Source organism: Typopeltis vanoorti, chromosome 10 (assembly GCF_054136105.1).
Source record: "Typopeltis vanoorti isolate ZY-2024b chromosome 10, IOZ_Tvanoo_1.0, whole genome shotgun sequence".
In the NCBI taxonomy this organism is placed as follows: domain Eukaryota; kingdom Metazoa; phylum Arthropoda; class Arachnida; order Uropygi; family Thelyphonidae; genus Typopeltis; species Typopeltis vanoorti.
This window is the reverse complement of record NC_143558.1, coordinates 15,127,779-15,149,262: the sequence shown is the minus strand read 5'-3', so window position 1 is coordinate 15,149,262 and position 21,484 is coordinate 15,127,779. Positions and strand designations below refer to the sequence as shown.

Sequence of the window (21,484 nt, the reverse complement as noted above, 5' to 3'; positions counted from 1 at the left end):
AGGAATTGGTGGCGCTGATAGCATAGGCCTGGCCAAAGATTATTGGGATCACTAAGATGTGGTTGACAGAAGAGGATATAATAACAGGAATAGAAGTAGTAGGATACAGCATTTGTTGGCAGGATAGGAAGGGAAAGCATGGTGGTGGAGTACTGCATATGATAAGTGATTTATGTCCTCTAAGAGTGGAGGCATTAGAAGGCCTAATGATTTTGAAAGCATATAGTGTGAGATAGAGGTGGGCAAGACAGGATATTTAGTGGGATGTTGCTACAGACCAAGGAGAACAGAGGATGGGGATCTGGAGATGTTTAGACAGTTGAGCTTGGCAAGTGCAAGAAGAATGATTGCTATGGCAAATTTTAACTACAGCAATATAAATTGGGGAGAGGAAGATGCATGTAGCAATAAGGGAATGGAATTTCTAGAATTCTTGAGGGACAAATGTCTTAGGCAACATGTAATAGAGGGAACAAGAGGTTCAAGAGTTTTGGATTTAGTCAGAGCATCAGAAGAGTTGATAATAACTGAGTTGACATCTCGCCCACCAGTTGGAGATAGACATACAGGAGTATCAAAGAGATGGGAACATATATGGAATTATAACGCAGGTGTGATTATAATAGTCTTAGACATCAACTTGGGGAAGTTTCATGGAGGGAGGAATTGGAAGGCCAGGATATCATTAGTGCTTGGGATATTGTGAAGGAATATTTGTTAGCAGCAATAGTAAGCTGTATTCCACAAGTGAAGAAGAGGACACAATTTGGTGTAAAGTGGAGGATGACAAACAATATTAAACAAGAAATGCATGTGAAAAAGAGGCTATGGAAGAGATATAAGGAGACAAGTGAAGAGCAGATGCATGAAGAATATAAGACACAAACTAGGAGAGTAACTAATATGGTAAAGAAGGCAAAACTGAAATATGAGAAGAGATTGGCCTTAAGATCCAAAGAAAATTTAATCTTTACTGAGATACTATCATTGGGTGCTAAACCTATAGATGAAATGTGGATGACAACGACAAGTTATTGTCAAGTATAATATATTTTCAAATTCAGAGAAACAACTTCCAATGACTATCTCTAATATGGAATATTAGAATGTATTGACAATGATTTTGTTATTTGCACATGAAAAATACAACTTCTTTGCCATAGAGATAACTCTCTAGGACAGTGGTTCTTAACCTTGTCAAAGTCATGAAACACTTTTGATTATAATAAAAATTTGGGGAACACCAAAAGCATTAGGGTCATAAAACTAACAATAAAAATATGCATGAACTTGCCTTTTATAAAAATGGAACTTATTTTATATTTCGATACTTGAGCTTGTCAGCTTTTGCAGGTCTAATATACGATATCGCTACCCTCATCTCTTTGTCTATATTAGCAAGTCTTTCATGCTTTTTAGTTTTTATATGTGGGTTAATATTGAGAAACTGAACTCACACAACTATGATGTTCAAAACTGTAACAAAATTTCAGTACTCTTGTGGAGAGAGCTGGGAATTCGGCTTGGACAAAAATCCAAAACTGCTCAAGAGTTATTTCAAAGAATTTTATTTTTAGAGTACGATTCGTTGACAAGGTAACTAATTGTTCTTCTTCTAGTAATGAAAATTCACAACTCAATGTATTAACAGTGCCAAATGGATTTCGTATCCAGTCATAATTGTGTGTGTTTAAGGAAGAAAGTAACTTGAAATCTTTTCTTCCAATATAGTTAATTGTTCTGTTATAACGGAAATAATTCCCTCTACATTTTTATTCAGAGTAGCCAATTACACTCAGAACTGTGTCACTTGACATCTTTTACCAGCGGAACACAAGTGTTCCAGGGAACACCGGTTAAGAACCACTACTCTAGGAAGTAAGCAGATATCATTTAGCAGCATAGATTTTGCACAATAATGTTCCCTGTATGGCGCACTACAGAATATAAAGTGCAATTTAATGAGTTCTTTATGTCTCTATGTGTAAGTAGTTTAGTCATGATATATGCATGGATGAAGTATTTTGGATGAAACTAGAATTTTTTTTCTCGATTATAATATACCTGAAAACTTAGCAAAAAAAAAAAAAAAACTTCCAACAGCCATTTGTTTATATTGCAGCATAAATTTTTCATAGTTTTAACTTAAAACCATTTAATTTAAAATAACAACAAAAAAAATCTATTCTTCTCATGTTATAGGACACAAATTACAGAAAATACTTACTAAAATAAAGAGCCAAAAGGCTTCAGAAAATACATTGTATTTTGTAAATATTACCTGCACCTTTTTAATGAAAAAGGTACTATCTAAAATTATAGTGAAATGTTTAACTGGTGGTTAATATTAAATGTTACAATATTACAAAAGATACAAATGCAGTAGTAATGATCACAGAATTTTTTTTTAGAAGAAATTAATATCCTCAGCTATTATTAGACTAATATCCCTGTCCCCTGTTTTGCAACATATTACTTTATAACAGGTGGAACTAAATTAATGATTAATGATATGCACACATATAATCCGTTATCAAACATAGTATTAATCACATCACTTTCATATTCAATTCAATGCATAAAAGGTTGTAAATCGAAGCCTTCAGACCATCAGCAAACAAGAAAATTCAATAATGCTGTTAAGTAAGATTTTAATTTTTCTTGAAGTCATCAAAATCAATTGCTGATTTATATCTCAATGAATATTCAGGACACCAATGGTGATGTACTACATTATTAAGTTTATATTATTACTATTTCCTAACAACTTTCTCAAAGATTAATTTGCTATTTGTCAAGTTATCAATGTTGCCAGATTTTATACTAAGAGCTTGTAAGGCATTACTTGAACTGCATTACCACATACACACCCTGTTCTTATGAACTTTCTTCCTGCTATGGGCATCAAGATTAGATTAGTTTTGCTGACACATTATTTAATATTAATGAGGTTAAGTTCTTTTCTAATATCTTCATTTTTAATATCATTATGTCACTGATGCCATGTGTTTAATGCTCTAATTTTCAGAACTTTTGTATCTGTGATTTATAACACGTGTGACGAACTGTTTTATTTCTAACACCAACTCTCAGAATCACAGAGTAAAACTAGTTAAACACTGTCATGTATACTGCTAGTTTGTTTTTCTTTTTCTCTCTTATTCAATATTTATTCAACTAGCTCTCCAGTCTTCTTACACTATTATCCATCTTGATGTTTAATTTGTCATCCTCACCAAATGCACATAAATGGCTGAAATGTTTTATTTGTTCTATACGCTTTTCCATCCACAGTGCACTTTAGTTCTGAATCCTGAAGACTTCAAGATTTATTATTTCTTGAATTATAGTTTCAAATTATGGGTGATATTTATAACTGCAAATATATAATATTAATCCATAATATTAATAGTAATATAATATTAATCCATTTATCCATATTAAATATGGATAAATGTTTGAAAAAGATGATTCTTACATTTATAGTAAAAAAAAAAAAATGCAAAGCACTGCTGGCATTGTTTGCATTGCTACATGCTTTGTAGTTGCTGCCAAAAAGGTATACATATTTCGCCTTGTACAAGTTTTTTGAGTCTTTGTGTATTCTATTCAACTTTTGAACAGTTGGGCACACATAAGGGCTGCAATTCTAGGCATAAGTACTTTTGTTTGTTTGTAGCTTATTAATAAACAAGCATAAGTGGGTATATTCACTTTTTAACATGACTTGTTTTAATTATTTTCGCTTAAGAAAGATAGTTCTTACATTTAGAATTTAAAAAAAAAAAAAAGCAAAGCACTGCTGAGATTGTTTGCATTACTACATGCTTTGTAGTTGCTGACAAAAAGATATAGGGTAATTATTATGGGAGATTTCAACTATGGTAACATTGATTGGAAGGAGGAGAGGACACATTGGAGGAAGGAATTTTATGCAGTTATTAAAGGTTAACTACCAGAGACAGCATGTAATGGAATACACTAGGGGTTCAAGAGTGCTTGACCTAGTAATTGCATCTGAGAATTTGACTGTAATCAATATGACCACGCTGCCATCAATTGGTGAGAGTATCATAAGGTCTTGACCTGGGAGGTGGCTAAATGTGTGGAATTTTCAATTAAGAAAGGGTACATGTGGAATTACAGGGCTGGTAAGTATGACAAGCTTAGGAGATTGCTTGGTTCAGTGGCATGGCATGTAAAACTGCAAAGGCTGGAGGTTAATAGTGCATGGGAGGCTGTTAAGAAGTGTTTGCATGAGGCAATGGCTGACTGTATACCTAGAGTCCGAATAATAAATCAAGTAGGAATTAAATGGATGAATAACACCACTAAGCTTGAGCTGCAAAAAAAAGAAACAACTGTGGAGGGAATTTAAGGAGAGAGGTGAACTGCAGGCCCATGAACAATATAAAGCACAGGCAAGAAGGGTAACGAGTGTGGTAAGAAAAGCAAAAGCAGATTATGAAAGGAAATTAGCCAAACAAGCTAAAGAGAATCCCAAAGTTTTTTCAATATGCTGCAAGTAAAAGAAAAAATGTATATGGCAGAATGATTTTAAGGAATGCCGATGATAGGGAGATAACTGAATCAGTTGATATAGTGGAATTACTCAGCGAGCACTTTGCAAGAGTATATTATCCAGGTGGTGATATTGCAGGAATGGGGGAACCAATAGCTTATACAGGAATTGAGGTGAATGAAATGGAGGTGAATAGTATATTACAAAACCTTAATGTGAATACATCTGTGGGATTGGATGGTATATCAGCTCGGGTCTTACATGAAGTGGCTAGGTTAGTCCCGAGGGGATGGAAAGAGGGGAAAATAGTTCCACTGCATAAAGGAAGTTCCAAGAATACTGTTGCAAATTACCGACCGATCAGCATATCAGGAGTCGTTGTCAAGGCTTTGCAGAAAGTAGTCAAGAGCAAAATACAGGAATGGATAGATGAAAATGGGATACTTTCCACATTGGTTGAACTAGGGGACAGCATGGTTTTGTGAAAGGTAGATCATGCCTCACTAACTTGCTTTATACATTTTATAACACAGTGATGGCTGAAATGGATAAGGGTAATGGGTATACAGTGATACTGCTGGACCTTGCTAAGACCATTGACAGGATACCACATGGAATTCTAATCAGTAAACTGCAGCATATGGGGATGGATATAGGGTTGGTGAAATGGATAGGAGGGTGGTTGATGGAGAGATATCAGAGAGGCGTTTATTCAGGGATAGAGTCCAAAAGACGACCTGTGACTAGTGGTGTGCTGCAGGTTCTGTTCTTAGACCACTACTATTTAATTTGTTCATTAACGATATAGGAAAGGATTTGAGAGGAACTGTTCATTTGTTTGCTGATGATGCAAAGTTGGGTACAGCAATAGTGAATGCACATGATGTCAAAATTTTGCAGGATGATTTGGATAGATTGGAGGACTGGGCTAAGGAGAATGGATGTCAATTTAATGTGGCAAAGTGTAAGGTTATGCATTTTAGGGTGAAAAGATTAGCAGCAGTATACCACATTGGTTGAACTGTACTCCAGGAGATTGACGAGGCCAGGGATTTGGGAGTGTTGGTGGATAGGGAGTTGAAGTTTAGGGGGACACATTGCAAAAGTGGCTGAATCAGCTCATCAAATCACTTGGTTACTGAAGAATACTTTAACAAGCAAGTTATTGTTCTTCTGTATCGAGCCTTGATAAGACCCCATCTTGACTACAGATCTGGATGCCAGGGTTTCTTCTTGATGGGGAGGAGGTGGAGAGGATCCAGAGGCGAGTGACCAAGATGATAGCAGGTCTATGGAATGAACATTATGAGAACAGGTTGAAGATTTGTGGGTTGCAGAAATTGGTTGATAGGTGGAAAAGGGGTGATATGATTGAGACATTCAAATTACTGAAGGGTTTCTATAAGATTAATTCAGAGGATATTTTTCAGAACAGGACTGGTGGTGGGAGGACCAAGGGCCATCCATGGAAACTGGACAAGAGTGTAAGAACTAGGTTTTTTTACTTGGAGAGTGGTGAATGAGTGGAATAAGCTGCCAGAGTCTGTTGTGTGTGTGCCATCACTGTGAATGAGTTCAAGGCAAAGTATGATAGATACTGTGTGGATGTTAATATAGTTCGCTCACCGTTTGTAGGTCTCTGCTTTGTGTCTTTCCAAGAATAGTCGATTCATGCTGAAGGGGAGAAAGAAATGAAGGATGTCCAAATTGGTTGCCAACACGCAAAATCACGTGCTTTATAGGTAAAATTTTCCAACTGTTATACAAGCAACATAGTCAATTACAATAGTCATAAAAGAGAAGTTAATTTTCCGACCGGTAATAATCTGGTCGGAAAATTAGAGATCCTTCGACACATCTGCGAATGTCAGAAAAAGGATTCTCCTTTTTCTGACATGCGCAGATGTGTCGAAGGATCTCTAATCGGTGGGCGAACTATAGTTGTTCTAAACATGATGTTTAGGGCCTCCCTTGATGAGTTTGAGAACTCCTTGGAGTTGCCCATAATAATAATATTTGGCCTTGTACAAGTTTTTGAATTAATTACTTATGGTGTATTTAATTATTTGTGCATGTAGCTGAGTAATTATTTTAGAATTATCACATGTATATATAAATAGATTGTGTGTGTGTGTGTGTGTGTGTGTGCACGCGCGCGCATACACACAAGTGGTATTACAATGGAGGCCACAAGTTTTTCTGGAATTTGGTAAAAAAAAACAACATTTGTTTGATGTAGTATGTGTGAAATATATGCACTGGTGAATGTGAGTAGTATGTGAGGAAAAGATGATGATGGTGCAAGAATGTCAGAAGAGTGAGCGAGTGCATGTGTGTGTGTGTGTGTGTGCTGACTAGGAGTGATGATCAAGGTTGTTGAATGCAAGTAGAATTTTAAATAAGGGAGCAAATGAGATGGCATGACAAGTAGTGATGCATGGAGGTATATGAATTGCCAAGAATGTCATAGCAATGTGAAAGAGATAAAGTATAAGTAAAGGTGATATGGAAGCAAAAGAAAAAAAAAGTTTACAATGTTTGAAATTTTGACGTGGGATGCATGGCAAATAGCAGGGAATGTAAACAAAACACATGAAGTAAAGGAAGATACAAAAAAAAACAGAAATTAGAGATTGAAAAAAAAAAAAAAGTTTGGTGATTAACAGTGATTACAAGCATGGTAGACAAACAAGCAATGAAAGCATGTTTATATATAAGGCTATATATATAAGCAAGCAGAACAAGTGGATAATCGCTTGGTGAGAATGAATGGCTCGAAAAAAACCAAAAGCGCCGAGATAAGTCTATCACCATAGGTATGGCAGGAGCACACACTATGATTGTAAATGATTCAGTAAGAAGACTGTGTGTAAGAAATGGTGTTCTATGTTGATGTATAAGATGAGGGTTGAAAGGATTTGCACTTGCAGGATGAATTACATTTGAATGGGAATGGTGTTAGTTGCTTGGAGAAATTGCTGTTCAGTGAAAAAGTGAATGTCAATAGTGAGGGAAGTTAAATGTGTTTAGGAAGTTGCAAGTAATCCACACTTTAATGAGAGATAGACAGAGTGAGAGAGAAAATGACAGTAAGTTAGAGATGATCCCAGGAATGGCAGGACTAGTTTTGTCACAAAAGTAAAATGAAAAGTGTAGAAAAAAAGTGAGGGATATTGACTGAGGAAGAACTCCGACTTCCTCTCAAACTGATCTTTTTTTAAGAGTTCTCAGCAGACCCACTAGCTTGGTGGTTTGCTATATTCACATATACTAATACCAGAAGCATCTGAAATAAAGACAAGGAATGCTTGGCAATGCCAGATGTAGAGGGGGGGGGGCAAAATTATTTGTATTAGTGAGGTCTGGCTGACAGAAGAGAGTATCTATACCAGAAGAGAATATGATGGGTTTAGTATAGTCATCAGGAAGGACAGACAGATAGAAAGAATGGGAAGGTACAATTAATGATTACAGAGGAGTTAAATCTAACCAGAATAGAAATATCTAATGGTAGTATGAGTAATGCTGGTAATGAGCTCAAGGCTGTATGGTATGAGATTGATATTAACATGAGAAAACAATCTCATACCATACAACCTGTGCTGCTATATCTGAAGAGGGCAGTGAACTAAGAAAAGGTAAATCTGTTTATGCCAGATACAAATAACAGATACAAAGATGATTATCGTTATGGATGATTTCAACTAGAGATATAGAATGGAGGGGGAAGAATGTAGGCAAGACAAAGTAAAAAGTACTACCGTAACCACCACATTATGGAAGGGATTGACTTATTAAAATTTTGAATTGTGAGAGGACAATGTATGCAATGGCTATAACTAAGAATGAACATGTAAGGATAGGAAAATCAGAACTCCATGGTGAACACAGGAAGTTAAAGAGGCAGTGAAAGAAAAGAAGGAAATACATCAAAAGTTCCTGGCAAATAAGTCAGCTTGTGCTCATAGAGAAAGAATACAGAGACAAATTAAGAAAGCTAAACACTGTGTAAAACTAGCTAAACAAAAGTCATAGGAGGACTTTGGCAAGAACATAGAAAATAAATATCAAGAAAATGGCAAGATATTCTGGAGGTTGTTGAAGAAGCTTAGGAATGGAGGAAAGAGTGCTGTAAAAGGAATTAGAGATGATAAGGTGACATGAAAACAGGAGAAAAAGATATCCTTGAAGTATGGAGTAATTACTTTGAAAAACTGCTAAATGAAACAAGAAGTGATGACAGCATAGTGGTACAAAAACACTGACCAGGCATGCAGTCAGGAATACATATCCTTACTTGAAGTAGAAAAACGCCATCAAAAGTCTGAAACATGGAAAGGCAGCAGGAGCAGATGATATTCGACCAGAAATGCTTAAGTATGGAGGTAAAAAAGTCTTACAGCAGTTGCACTGCATAGTTCAGAAGGCCTGGACAGAGGGACGATTTCCAGATGATTGGAGCAGAGCCCTCATAGTACCCATATATAAAAAGGGAAATAAAACTGAATGTGAGAATTACAGAGGTATTTCATTACTGAGTGTTCCTAGTAAGATATATGCAAGTATACTTGAGAAGGATTGCAGAAGAGAAGCTTGGAGATTAAGCTGGATTCAGGCTAAATAGAGGCTGTCAGGATCAGATTTTTTTACAACTTTACAACATAGTTGAGAAATCATGGGAAAATAAAGATCTGTATTTAAGTTTTGTAGATCTGGAAAAGGCATATAACAAGGTGCTAAGAGAGAAGCTATTCAAAATGCTACAGTTATATGGTGTCAATGGGACATTATATCAAGCAATACTTAGTCTTTATTTGAGTTGTAAGTCAGTAGTCAGAATTAAAGGAAGTACAGGAAGGTGGTTTAATGTTAAATATGGTGTCAGACAATTATGTACTTTATCCCCATTGTTATTCATTATCTATATGGATCACATTATGAAGGAAAGTTGTATTAAACCTGATATCAAAATTGGAGATGTTAATGTCAGCTCTTTGCTTTATGCAGATGATGTTATACTTCTAAATAAATCCGCTACAAGTCTGCAAGATTCCCTGACTAAAGTGAATAACTGTTGTAATAGATATGGTATGAAGGTCAGCATTAAAAAGGCACAGACAATGAAAATAGGCAGAAACTTTGAAGTGGGAACAAGACATGTTGTGATAGCACAATTGCTGCAAGACATAATTTAGCTGATGAATTTTACGGTAAACCATCATAAAAAAAAAAAAAAAACCATCATAAACCATTGTAAGTGTTTCTGCTGTCAAAGGCAGAAGCAGAGATTGCATGAGAGTTGTTCCATGATTCATAGATTGCAGTGCCATGGACTACAACTGCAGTGGGTGACCGATATCTATTATCTGCTGAGCAAAACAGGAGTGCTGCCGAATGAGCTATAATCTGACTTTGCATCAGCTACAGGAACGTTGGTACTAGTCACCTGATATGCAGAGACCACCTTTGTGGTCTCTGCATATCAGGTGACTAGTAGCCTGTGCGCTGTTATCCCCAAGCCACAGGAGAGAACATTTGAAATGGACCAGGCTCCATGTCAACTGTATCCAAGACCAATGGGGTTGATATTGTTTACAAACAAGTCCTGAATTCCTCTATACAGTGATACCAGACATGCTAAGAGAAACAGGGACACACATCATCATCCTTCTAATACTCATGAAAGGGACTTATGGTAGAGGTGGTAGTGCGATGGTTTGAAGAACAATCTTCTAGCTTGCAGACACACTGACCTATATGTGCTTCCTTGCAGAGTCATCAATATTTCAATTTATAGAGATGAGGTCCTGAACTCTTGTGTTTGTCTGTATGCAGGTGCAATAGGGGACACATTTATCTTGCAAGACGATAATGCTCGTAATCATCGAGCGAAGCTCATGGACGATTATCTTCAAGAAGATATTATCGTATTTATGGACTGGGCAGCTAGGCATGCTTACCTTAAACCTATTCAGTATGTCTGAGGTGCTAAGTGTTGCTGCTCTCAATTCCCACCCCCCTTCCCAAAACTTTGAGGGACTTAGGGGAGCTTTGCAGGAGCAATGCTTGTTATTACCAACTAAGCTCCTCAACACCATTATAAAGAGTATGACACATTGTGAGAACTGTATTGCTGTGTGTGTGGGGGGGGGGGGTGACAATCTTATTTTGCCCTCTTGATTTTGACCATTGTCTTGATGAAACCATTTGTCATCATCATCAAATTCCTGATATGTACCCTAAGGGAGTGTATAGGACATTATGATAATACTACATGAAAATGTTACATCATTACTAAATTCCAATCGACAATTTTTCTCCAAATTAATTTGTTATCTGTCAACATTCTAATATTATCAGATATTTCTGATAATTCTTCTAAGGCACTTTTAATTGTATCAATCCACCTAGTCTTCCTCTGAATTTTTTTTACTGCCATCCTGGCAAAAAGCACTTGTTTTGCTAACCTATCCTCTCTCATTCTGTTAGATTAGCTCTGCTAACACATTTCCTAATATCCTCAATTTTTCATTTTTAGTGGTAGAAACTACCAGTGATAACATCTGTTTACTCCCTTAATCTTCCTCAGAATTCTCATATCTGTGGTCTCCAGTCTTTGATCAAGTATTTTATTTATAACCCAGCTCTCAGCTCTATATGTTAAAATTGGTTTGAACATTGCCTTGTATATGGCTAGTTTAGTTTTGACTAATTTCTCTCTTATTACATACAAATTTATTCAGTTGACTTTCTACCATGACAGCTTTACTAATTCTGCTGTATATTTCCATAGTTAATTTGTCAGCTTCACTAAAAACTGTGCCTAAATAGCTGAAATGTTATATTTATTCTATAGGTTCTTCACTGTTTTCACTTTTTACTGCTGATTTAAATACCAAATTTATTACAGCTGTTATTCAGTTTAGTTGGAAAATCCTGCAGACTTGCACTGGATTTGTTGAGGAGTATAAAAGTCATCTGCATAAAGCAAAGAGTTAGGTTTGATATCTCTGATTCTAATATCAGGTTTAATACCACTTTACTTCATAATGTGATCCAGATAAAAAAACAGTGGGGATAACATACACCTTATCTCACACTTCATTTAACATCACACCATCTTCCTTCCATTAATTTCTGTAAATTATGGAGACTACAACCATGTTTAGACTCCATAGCTCAGTCAGTATAAGCAAAGCTCTTTCGTTGGAAAGACCTGGGTTCGATTCCCATCAGTGACATGAGGAACCTTTATCTGGTCTCATTCAACTGGCCTGACCTCTAGTGGAAAAAAAAAACTACATCAACGTTATATCCTATTTATAACATTATCACAGAACAAATTCATATAAATAATTTTAATACAGCAATCAGGTATAACAATAATTTCACATAAGTGTTTGTTATGTTCAAGATAAGATCCTAGATTATACAGTCCTATATATTATAACTAACTCTTAGACCAAAAGGTTATGTGGGCAGAATATGTGACATCCATATTCTTGGGATTTTTAGACATCTGTTATTGTTAAGATTAGGATGGTTGATAAGAATATCAGAGGCCTCTTTAAATTTACACTCATACCATGTTTTGGTATGATGTAAACAACAGGTGCCTTTCCAGTCAACTCTGTTGTAAAGTATTCAGGGATGACCAGAAAGACCAGATATATCATCATCATCATCATCAGTTTTCTGATATGTACCCCCAAGATGTTAGTCTCTTTCCTGCCATCCTAGCATCAAATTCCTGTTTTGCTCATCTTTCCACACGCATTCTATTTAAGTAGCCACACCACCTTAGATTAGCTCTGGACACATTCTTCAATGCTAACAATGTTAAGTTCCTTTCTAATATCTTCATTTTTAATATGATTCTGCAATTGTCATGGGTCACTCCCCTAATTTTTCTCAGAATCTTCATTTCTGTGGTCTCTAATGTTATCAAGTGCTTTATTTCTTCTGTGGGACCACAGGCACAAATAAGTTTCATTGTCCATGTCCTCATTTTGAAGTCTGCCCACATAACTTGACTTAAAACTGCCTTCCAATCAAGAAGTTTATCTTCATGTTTGATGTTGAATGGTACTGCTACTCCTTCCTTTCCTTGATCATTATTGCCTGAAAATAACATCCTATACTTATTATTTAGTAAGATCTCACCTGTTTTTGTCTTCTTTGTCTCAGTAATATAATACCAATTATGTCCATGTGGTACTTTTCCAATTCATCTGCAAGTTTGATTTCCTTTCCATTAATAATCCTTATATTGATGATTCCTATCTTCAGTTCTTCTGATGTTGGGCTTATTCTTCTTCTTCTAAATGTTGAATTGGAGCTTGTTCCAATAGCTGACATTTCACTGTTCGTCCTATCGCTGACAGAACAGTAGAGATCTTGTTTAACTGGCCTGAAATCTCATCATGTTGTACCATCATATGCATTTGTGGTTTAAGCCAAAAGAGAGTACAATTTAGTCAGCTAAGTCCAAAATTGCCAGCCCATCCTCGTTTGTTCTATCCAGTAGATACTTACTAACAGGGTGTACCACATGAAGGTAAAGATTGGACATTAAGTCAGAAGCACCAGTTGGTTCTCTGCATTCCTGAAAGGCAATTTGGAGGTCTCCTCCCAGTTATTTGGCTTTGACACTTAAGCAACCGACCAGATTTACAATAGTTATTAAATTTAATGTACCATTTATGTTCCCCCCCCCTTTTTTTTTTTATAAGAATTGCACATCCTATTTCACTCATATAAGGCAAATTACAGGTGCCATGAATACAGTATATTGCAGGTGTGCCAGTGGAGAAGGTGGATTCTGGGATGAGTTGAATAATTTTGCAGGAAGTTTAAAGGTGGCATTAAGGTTGTATTTCTGTAGTATTCTGTTTATTTTATCTGATATCCCTTTAATGTATGGAATGGCTGTAGTTTTATTGTAATCTAATTTATTTTTGCTTTTAAGTGGAGTCTTTTGAAAAATTTTGTTGATAGTATTTTTGCCATAACCATTTTTCAGGACGGTACTGCTGATAACTTTTAATTCATGTTGGTGAAAACATTGTTAAAGTATTTAAGCCATAATTTGGGTTTTAAAATAAAAGAATCTAGAGCACATTGCTCAAAAGCTTCCATATAAAAGTTAGCAATTGTGTGGAGAGGGGGAGATAAGTGAGCTCATGGCTGTGCCTTCTTTTGCAGGTAAAAAGTATTTTACCTGCAAAATTGTGTGGCAAAATGGCTTATATATGTTGACAATGTTTTCCTTATCTGGTTCCATGGCCACCAGTCATTAGTTTTCACAATTCACAATTGAAATTGAAAGTCAGAACACACTTTCTTTTCTTGATACATCTGTCACACATCTTCCTTCCAGAAGTCTTTCCTTCTGTTTACCATAAGAAGGAAAGTATATATTTTGGCCACAAACTCTTACCACCACCCAACACAAAAACTAGGTGTCAGTAACACACCAAAAAATAGGGCTTCGAAGATTTTCTCCAATGAGCAAGCACTTAAACATGAATTAAAAGTCATCAGCAATACCTTCCTCAAATTGGCTATAACCAAAATACTATCAACAAAATTCTTCACAAGACTCTAAAACAAAAATAAATTAGATTACAATAAAACTATAGCTATTTCATACATTAAAGGGATACCAGATAAAATAAATAGAACATTATAGAAATGCAACCTTAATGCCACTATTAAACCTCCTGTAAAATTGAAGAACTATTCATCTTATCTAAGGATCCACTTTCTCCACTGGTCCATCCGAAATATTTATGGTACCTGTAATTTGAAACAGGACACACAATTTCTATTAAAAAAGGAACATAAATGGTACATTAAATTTAACAACTATGGTAAATCTGGTCTTTCTGATCATGCCCTGAATACTCTACAACAGAATTAACTGGAAAGGCACCTGTTGTTAGGTTACATCACCAAAACATGGAATGAGTGTAAATTTAAAGAGGCCTGTGAAATTCTTATCAACCACTCTAATCTTAACAATAACAGTTGTCTAAAAATCCCAAGAATATGGATGGCACAAAGAGATATTCTACAACAAAGGGATCAGACCTCTTGATTAAATGCTGTGAACTTTAGAGAGGCTAAAGATGTACTAAATTATAATTTGAGAAGAGGAAGTGACACCAATCAGATCACACAACAGAAGCTACTTGATACATAACTGCAGTAATAATTTAATGCAATGGTGTAGTACATACATTGGTTGACTGATAAAATTATGTTAAAACAATATTTTACTGTAAAAAGAATATAGCAGCAGTGCTTATAGTTTTGCTATTCATAGTTAACTGATGAGTGGCCATTAAGCCTAACCACGCCTCATGGTTCATGTCATCGTCGAAAACAGTATCATCCAGCAGCATGAAGAATTGCCAAGATGTACATACTCTTCTATGCTGTTGGAATTAAAATACCTGTAAACGTTTTTCATATTGGGTGCAATGAAATAATCATCAATCAAGTGGAAAAGAAACCTCACCACACCACAAACAATGTATCCAATGTGCCATTACTGAAAAAACTTCTTTGTGATACCATTCCACGCAGTCGCAATTGAGAGAATACAGTATATGCTCGACGGTAATAAAAAAACAAACAGCTTATGCACATGGGAGTGAGTGAATGAGACAGAGAGGTTTATATATATATATATATATATATATATATACACATATATATATAGGGGGAGAGAGAGAGAGGAGAGTTAAAAAAAAATGGAACAGATGGATGGATATAAGGGAGAGTTGGAAATAATTCCTTTTAAGAAATAAAGAAAAACATAAGGAATGAATGGCTGTATTTTGTGGATTCTTTATATGCACAAGTTCCTATTGAGAAGTTTATATCTTCACTGGTGTGATTTTGGATTTTTTGAGTGAAGATTAGATAAAATGCTATCCTTTGTTTGTGTGGAACTGACAGTTGTCAAGTAAAAATGCTGGAATGTTCCATATGCATTGATTCCTACTTCGGTACTAGATAGCTGAGTTTTATAAAGAACACTGTTGATATTTTAGGTACTTAAGTTTTAACTAGATATGCTTGAAGTTAGGCATACGTTGGATATACAGGTCATCATCATCATCATACTTTTCATGGATTTAGACCTAGAGTGGCCTTTTCCAGCCTCAGAAGTCATTGTTGAATCTCTTTAGAGGACGTCCTAGCTTTCTTTTTCCTAATGTTTCATAATTTAGTACTTGTTTCGGTAATCTTTGTTTTCATTCTTTCAATATGCTGCATCCATTAATGTTTATATTATTTTTAATTTTTTCTATTACCGATTTATGGATTTATTTTTTTTAATACTGATTCATTTTTTCTATTACTGGTTTAGTTCTTTCATAAACTTCATTTCAGCTGTTATTAATCTTTGTCTTTTTGCTTTATTGTCCAGATTTCACTTCCATACAATAGGACTGATAGGGCTAATATATACATATAATCTAGTTTGTTTTCGAAGTAGATTAGGTTTAAATACAGAGTTAATCACACGTTATTTTTAAATATTTCACAATTTTTAAGTTTATACCTTTTTCATTTTCATATGTAATCATACATCCTAGGTAATTAAATGAATTCAGCTGTTCTAAAATCTTATTATTTTAGTTCTTATTGGATTTAGTACTTTAAAGGACATGGTTTTCGATTTTTCTATTGATATTATCATTGCATAATATTTGGCTATTTCATTTAAATTTAAAATCTCTTTCTGTAAGTTATCTTCAGAATTTGTAATTATTTGATCATCAGCAAAAAGGTGAGTGTTTAAGTTTACAGTAGAAGACAGCTTAATCTCTTGATGGGAATTTTTATTTCATTTTATTATTATTTCATTAAAACAAATATTACAGAGTTGCTGAAAGGGGACATCCTTGTCAGACTCCTTGATTTATGTCACTCGGATGATATGATAGTTCATAATTTAATCTTATTTATATTTGATTATTTTCATATATACTTATGATAGCTTTTGGAATATTATTTGGTATTTGTCTTTCTTTTAATATTTTCAATAAAATACTTTTTTTAAAGTCAATAAATGCAATATGTGTTTCTAAATTGTATACTCTTCTTTTCTCTATTATCAATTTTAGGCAAAAGGATGAGTCTATACACAGGATACACAGGTACGAGTTATAATATTCTTGTGTGATGGTGAGCAAGAAAATTGTTGCTGCTGTTTCCCTTAATGAACTTAAGAATAAAGAGAAACTTGTGTTCAGATTTTTCAGAGTAATATTTGATAAATTTTTTGTGAATGTCTATTTGAGTCTCCGATTAAAATATGTTAACTTCTGCCTTTTGAATGTGTGTGAGTAAATAAAAGGGTCACTACTCTTATAATACAAACTTATTTTACATGTTGTATTTACACACACACACACACACACACACACACACACACACACACACACACACACACACACACACATATATACACACACACTTTGTTAATAAAATATATATAAAAAGAAAACTTAGTTTTCATGTATGTGATATAGTGAAACACAAAATATATAAGCCTGTGGGAAAAAACCTGTAAAATGTAAAGGAGAAAATAAATATATACACAAATAAAAAAAATACCCCTAAAAAAAAATAATAATAATGCAATGCAACTATTAATTATTCATCTACTAAGTCTTCCTTCCCACTCAACATCTGAAAACTCAGATAAGGATATGTAATATATGGAGAACATCATGAGGCAGGAAAGCGTGGAAGTTGGTAAATTTCAAATGAATAATAACAAGAATAATAAGGTAAGTCAACAGAATGCAAGAAAAATACAATTAATATAGCAATGAAATTCACTAATAAATTTGCACTTGATGATGGAGTCACCTCAAGCTTTCTGGGAAGGAAAATAAAGGTTGTAATAAAGAAACAGAAAAGAAAAAAGATGGCAGTGCTTGTAAGTACAAATGATTTCAGTAGTAAAAAAAGAGTATATGAAAAGACTGCTCAAACAAGTTAGAAAGATAAATTAGATAGTCACAATTGTTAGTTTATTACCGAGATATGACAGTACAGAGTTAAGAAGAGGGCTCCGATAGCAAATGACTCAATGTGCAAGCTGTGTAGAAGAAATGGGTTTTGTGTAGAAGAAATGAGTTTTTAGATGTGTAGAGTAAGTTTGATAGTAGAAAAGACTTCTATAAAAGGAATACCCTGCACTTGAATGGTTTGGGCATTAAATTATTTACTGGATAAAACTCAATGCAGTGAGAATATGCATGTAAAATCAGCTAAGTTATGTAAATATGATAATGATACAAATACCAATGATCATGGTTATGAATCTGGGGAAAGCAGAGACCTGTAAGCCCTTGTGTTAGAAGCAAATGTGACTGTTCAAATAATGAGTGCTCACTTCACTAAGATCAAACAATCAGGTGTACACAATGTGCCCATTTGAAATTGTCAATTACACAGATTCAAAATAATCTCCCTCCAACTCCACACAATTTTTACATCTGCTGTACAGGTGTTCGACGGCATCGTGGAAGTCCTGAACAGGAACCTCCGTCAGTCTCTGGGTCACACCGTGTTGGATGTCCTCAATGTCACTGAAGCACTCCCCTTTCAAGGCACACTTTCATTTTTGGGAAGTGGAAAAAGTCTGTGGAGTCAAATCTGGTGAAATGGGGGGAAGGGGGAGGCAATATTCGATCACACATATTGACTTCAATGCCAGAAACTGCTTCACAAGCAGCACACTGTCATGCAACAGAAATCAATTGCTGTTGTGAAACAGTTCTTTCCTGACATGTCGCATGCAGGCATACAGGCATACAGATGATGCATTACTACTAAAAATACTGACTATTCACTGTGGTGTCCTCAGGAACAAATTCACAGTGGATAATTCCAGCAGAGACAAAAATAACAATGACCATTGTCTTGACAAGTGATTTTTCAACATGACTTTCCTCTGCTGGGGAGAAGACATTCCACACTATTCCATGATCTGCCGTTTCCATTTCTGGATCACACTGAAAACACCAACTTTCATCACCAGTGACAATTCTTTGCAACACACCAAGATCTTGATCAACTGTATGGATGAAATTTTGACAACACACAACCCGGTGCTCTCTCTCTCTCTCTCTGTTCATGTGTCAAAATGTGTGGCAAAAACCTCAAACAAATATCTTCCTCTCGTGCAAATCACTTTCTAAGATTAATCTGGCCATTTCTTTACCAACACTAAACTGTACGAGTAGTCCAATGGTTATTTGCTTATCATGGGTAACAATTTCCCTAGCTTTCACGACATTTTCATCTGTCTGTGCAGAAACTGGCCATCCACAATGTGTTTCATCCTCCAGGGACTTCCTCCCTCTCTTTAAAGGTTGAAAACCAGCAGAACACTTGTGCACAGCTCAGACAATCATTACCATAAATTTTATTTTACGTCTCGGTACACTTCTGTAGCAGTTTTCCTAATTTACAGTAAAATTTTATCACATCTTTGCTCCATGACACAACTTCTGACACACTCTTACTTCAACAATTACCATAAGAAAATTGCTGTATCACCTGACTCGAAAGTTGCACCTGCAATTACAACACACTAACAACAACAACAACAACAACAACAGTGGTCAAAACTATAAACATGTTTGTTACTTTTATAAAAAGGGTTGTCCTGTAAAAAATCAATCTCATTATTTAACAGGCACAATGTATGTAATATAGGTATGTATGTAATACATACCTATATAAAGTGTGAAGCTGGTTAATCTTTCACAGAAGTTATTCCATGTGGTCTTATTTTATCAAACATAAATAGCTGATAAAAACTAACAGTGCTATGTGAATAAGTTAATGCTTTGCAACAGGACCTACAGCAACTCTGAAATTGCCTATGAGCAGGTTCTAATCTAAACCACTCTTTATACATTCACTAATTTCATTAAACTTAATAATAAATTCTGGAATTTTTCCGTATGTCATTCTGTAGCAGGATTCTCCAAACTGTATTGATTCAAGCATGCATATAAAATTTTAAGAACTAGGTAATAAAACATATAAAAGCATTTCCCCAATATATGTATTCATTTAATGTTTTCATGCTGTTGATGGATAATACAAAATCTGATATTCTTACCCCAAATCAGTGGTGAGAAAAATGGTGAGAAATCAGTGATGGATTTAGTAAGGAAACAATTAACCAAAAAGCATATTTATTTATTTATTTTTTTTTTTTAACACAGCATACCTTAAAAAGATATTGTTGATCTGTTTCCTGATAAAGGCGCGAAGACCAAGGAACTTTCCATAGATTCGATGTAGAACAGTTTTCAAGAAGTCCCTTTCTCGGGGATCTTCACTATCAAAGAGCTCAAGTAGCTAAAGGAACAAAAAAAGAAATCTAATTTTTTACAAAACAATTTAAGTTTGGTACAGTTTGACAGATTAAAAAAAAAAACTGCAAGTTATTAACTGAAAAAGAAGTCTAATATAATTATCACTCAACAACTATTATACTCTTATTGGTAAAATGGCATAACCAAGTTTTACATAACCTGAAAAACATCACGAACAATAATATGAAAGTTTTAAAAATTTATTTTACTAATATTCTTCTTCTTCTTCAACCTTCTGGTTCTGTCCACTGCTAAACGAAGGTCTCCCCCATGATTTTCTAGATCACTCGGTTTTCTGCTTCTCCCATCACTCTCACTCCTGCAATTTGTTTCAGTTCATCTCTCCTTGGTCTTCCTCTTTGTCTTGCTCCATCCATTGGTCTCCACTCTGTTGTTTTTCTAGTCCATCACCCGTCACTGCATCTGGCAATATGGCCAGCCCATCTCCACTTAGCCTGTTAGGGATGTCACTTCTGAATATGTCTCTCATTTTCCCATAAGCCATCCATCCAAGGTGAATTCTTCGTTCAATCTCTTTTCTTTGGCATTCCTGAAAGGATAACAATTGGCCCAAATATACATATGAAGTAACTTGTTCTATTTCATGGTTTTCAACTTTGATAGTTCTATGGTTTATGTATTTATTCATCATTATTTTTGTTTTTTCTCTATTTTTAATCCAATTTCTCTGGAGGCTTCGTTTAGCTGATTTAGCCTTTCTTCCCGTTCTTCAAGATTATCTGCTAACAGGACAATATCATCTGCAAATTTCAGATGATGCAGCCTTTCTGCATTTATGTTTATTCCTTTTGTTTCCCTATCAAGGCTTCTAAAGACTTCCTCTAGTGCAGCTGCAAATAATTTGGGAGATATGGTGTCGCCTTGCTGGATGCCTTTTTGTATTGGGAACTTTTCACTGTTTTTATATAATTTAATTACAGAAGTTGCATTATTATAAATATGTTTTAGTGTTTCAATATATGGTTTCTCAGTTACCTGAGTTTCAAGTGCTTTTAGTGTTGCAGATGTTTTAACTGAATCAAATGCATTTTCATAGTCTATATAGGCCAGACATAAGGGTTTATTGTATTCAATTGATTTTTCAATGAGCTGTCTTAATGTGTGAATATGGTCCAAAGTATTGTAATTCTTCCTAAATCCAGCTTGTTCACAGGATTGCATTCCCTCTAGTTCAGATTTTATTCTATTATTTATAATTTTTGTGAAAACTTTATATATGGTGGGGAGTAGGCTTATAGGTCTGTAGTTTTTATTTTCTTCCTTATTGCCCTTTTTAAAAATTAATATTAGAAGTGAATTGTTTCAATTTTTCGGAATTTTTCTGTTTTAGGCATTTATTGAAGAGTTGACTCAACTGCTTGATGACAGGGCTCCCTCCCAGTTTAAAGAAGTCTACCATAATTCCATCTTCTCCTTGGGCCTTTCCATTCTTCATTTCCCACAGTGCCATTTCCACTTCACCTTGTAAGATCTCAGGGGCATCATTTCTTCCTCACTTGAGTAATCCATAGATGATTCTTGG

At 35.0% G+C, this 21,484-nt stretch overlaps 1 protein-coding gene across 2 annotated transcripts in view; it reads right to left on the bottom strand.

Moving 5' to 3' along the window:
- The window catches only part of LOC150102184 (serine/threonine-protein phosphatase 2A 56 kDa regulatory subunit epsilon isoform-like), a 270,781-nt gene that overhangs the window by 94,143 nt on the left and 155,154 nt on the right, over positions 1 to 21,484 (bottom strand). For both annotated transcript variants that reach the window (XM_090399531.1, XM_090399530.1), the window contains exon 5: positions 19,794 to 19,924. In XM_090399531.1, the coding sequence (XP_090255657.1) occupies positions 19,794 to 19,924 (131 nt within the window). The remainder of the gene's footprint in view (positions 1 to 19,793; positions 19,925 to 21,484) is intronic.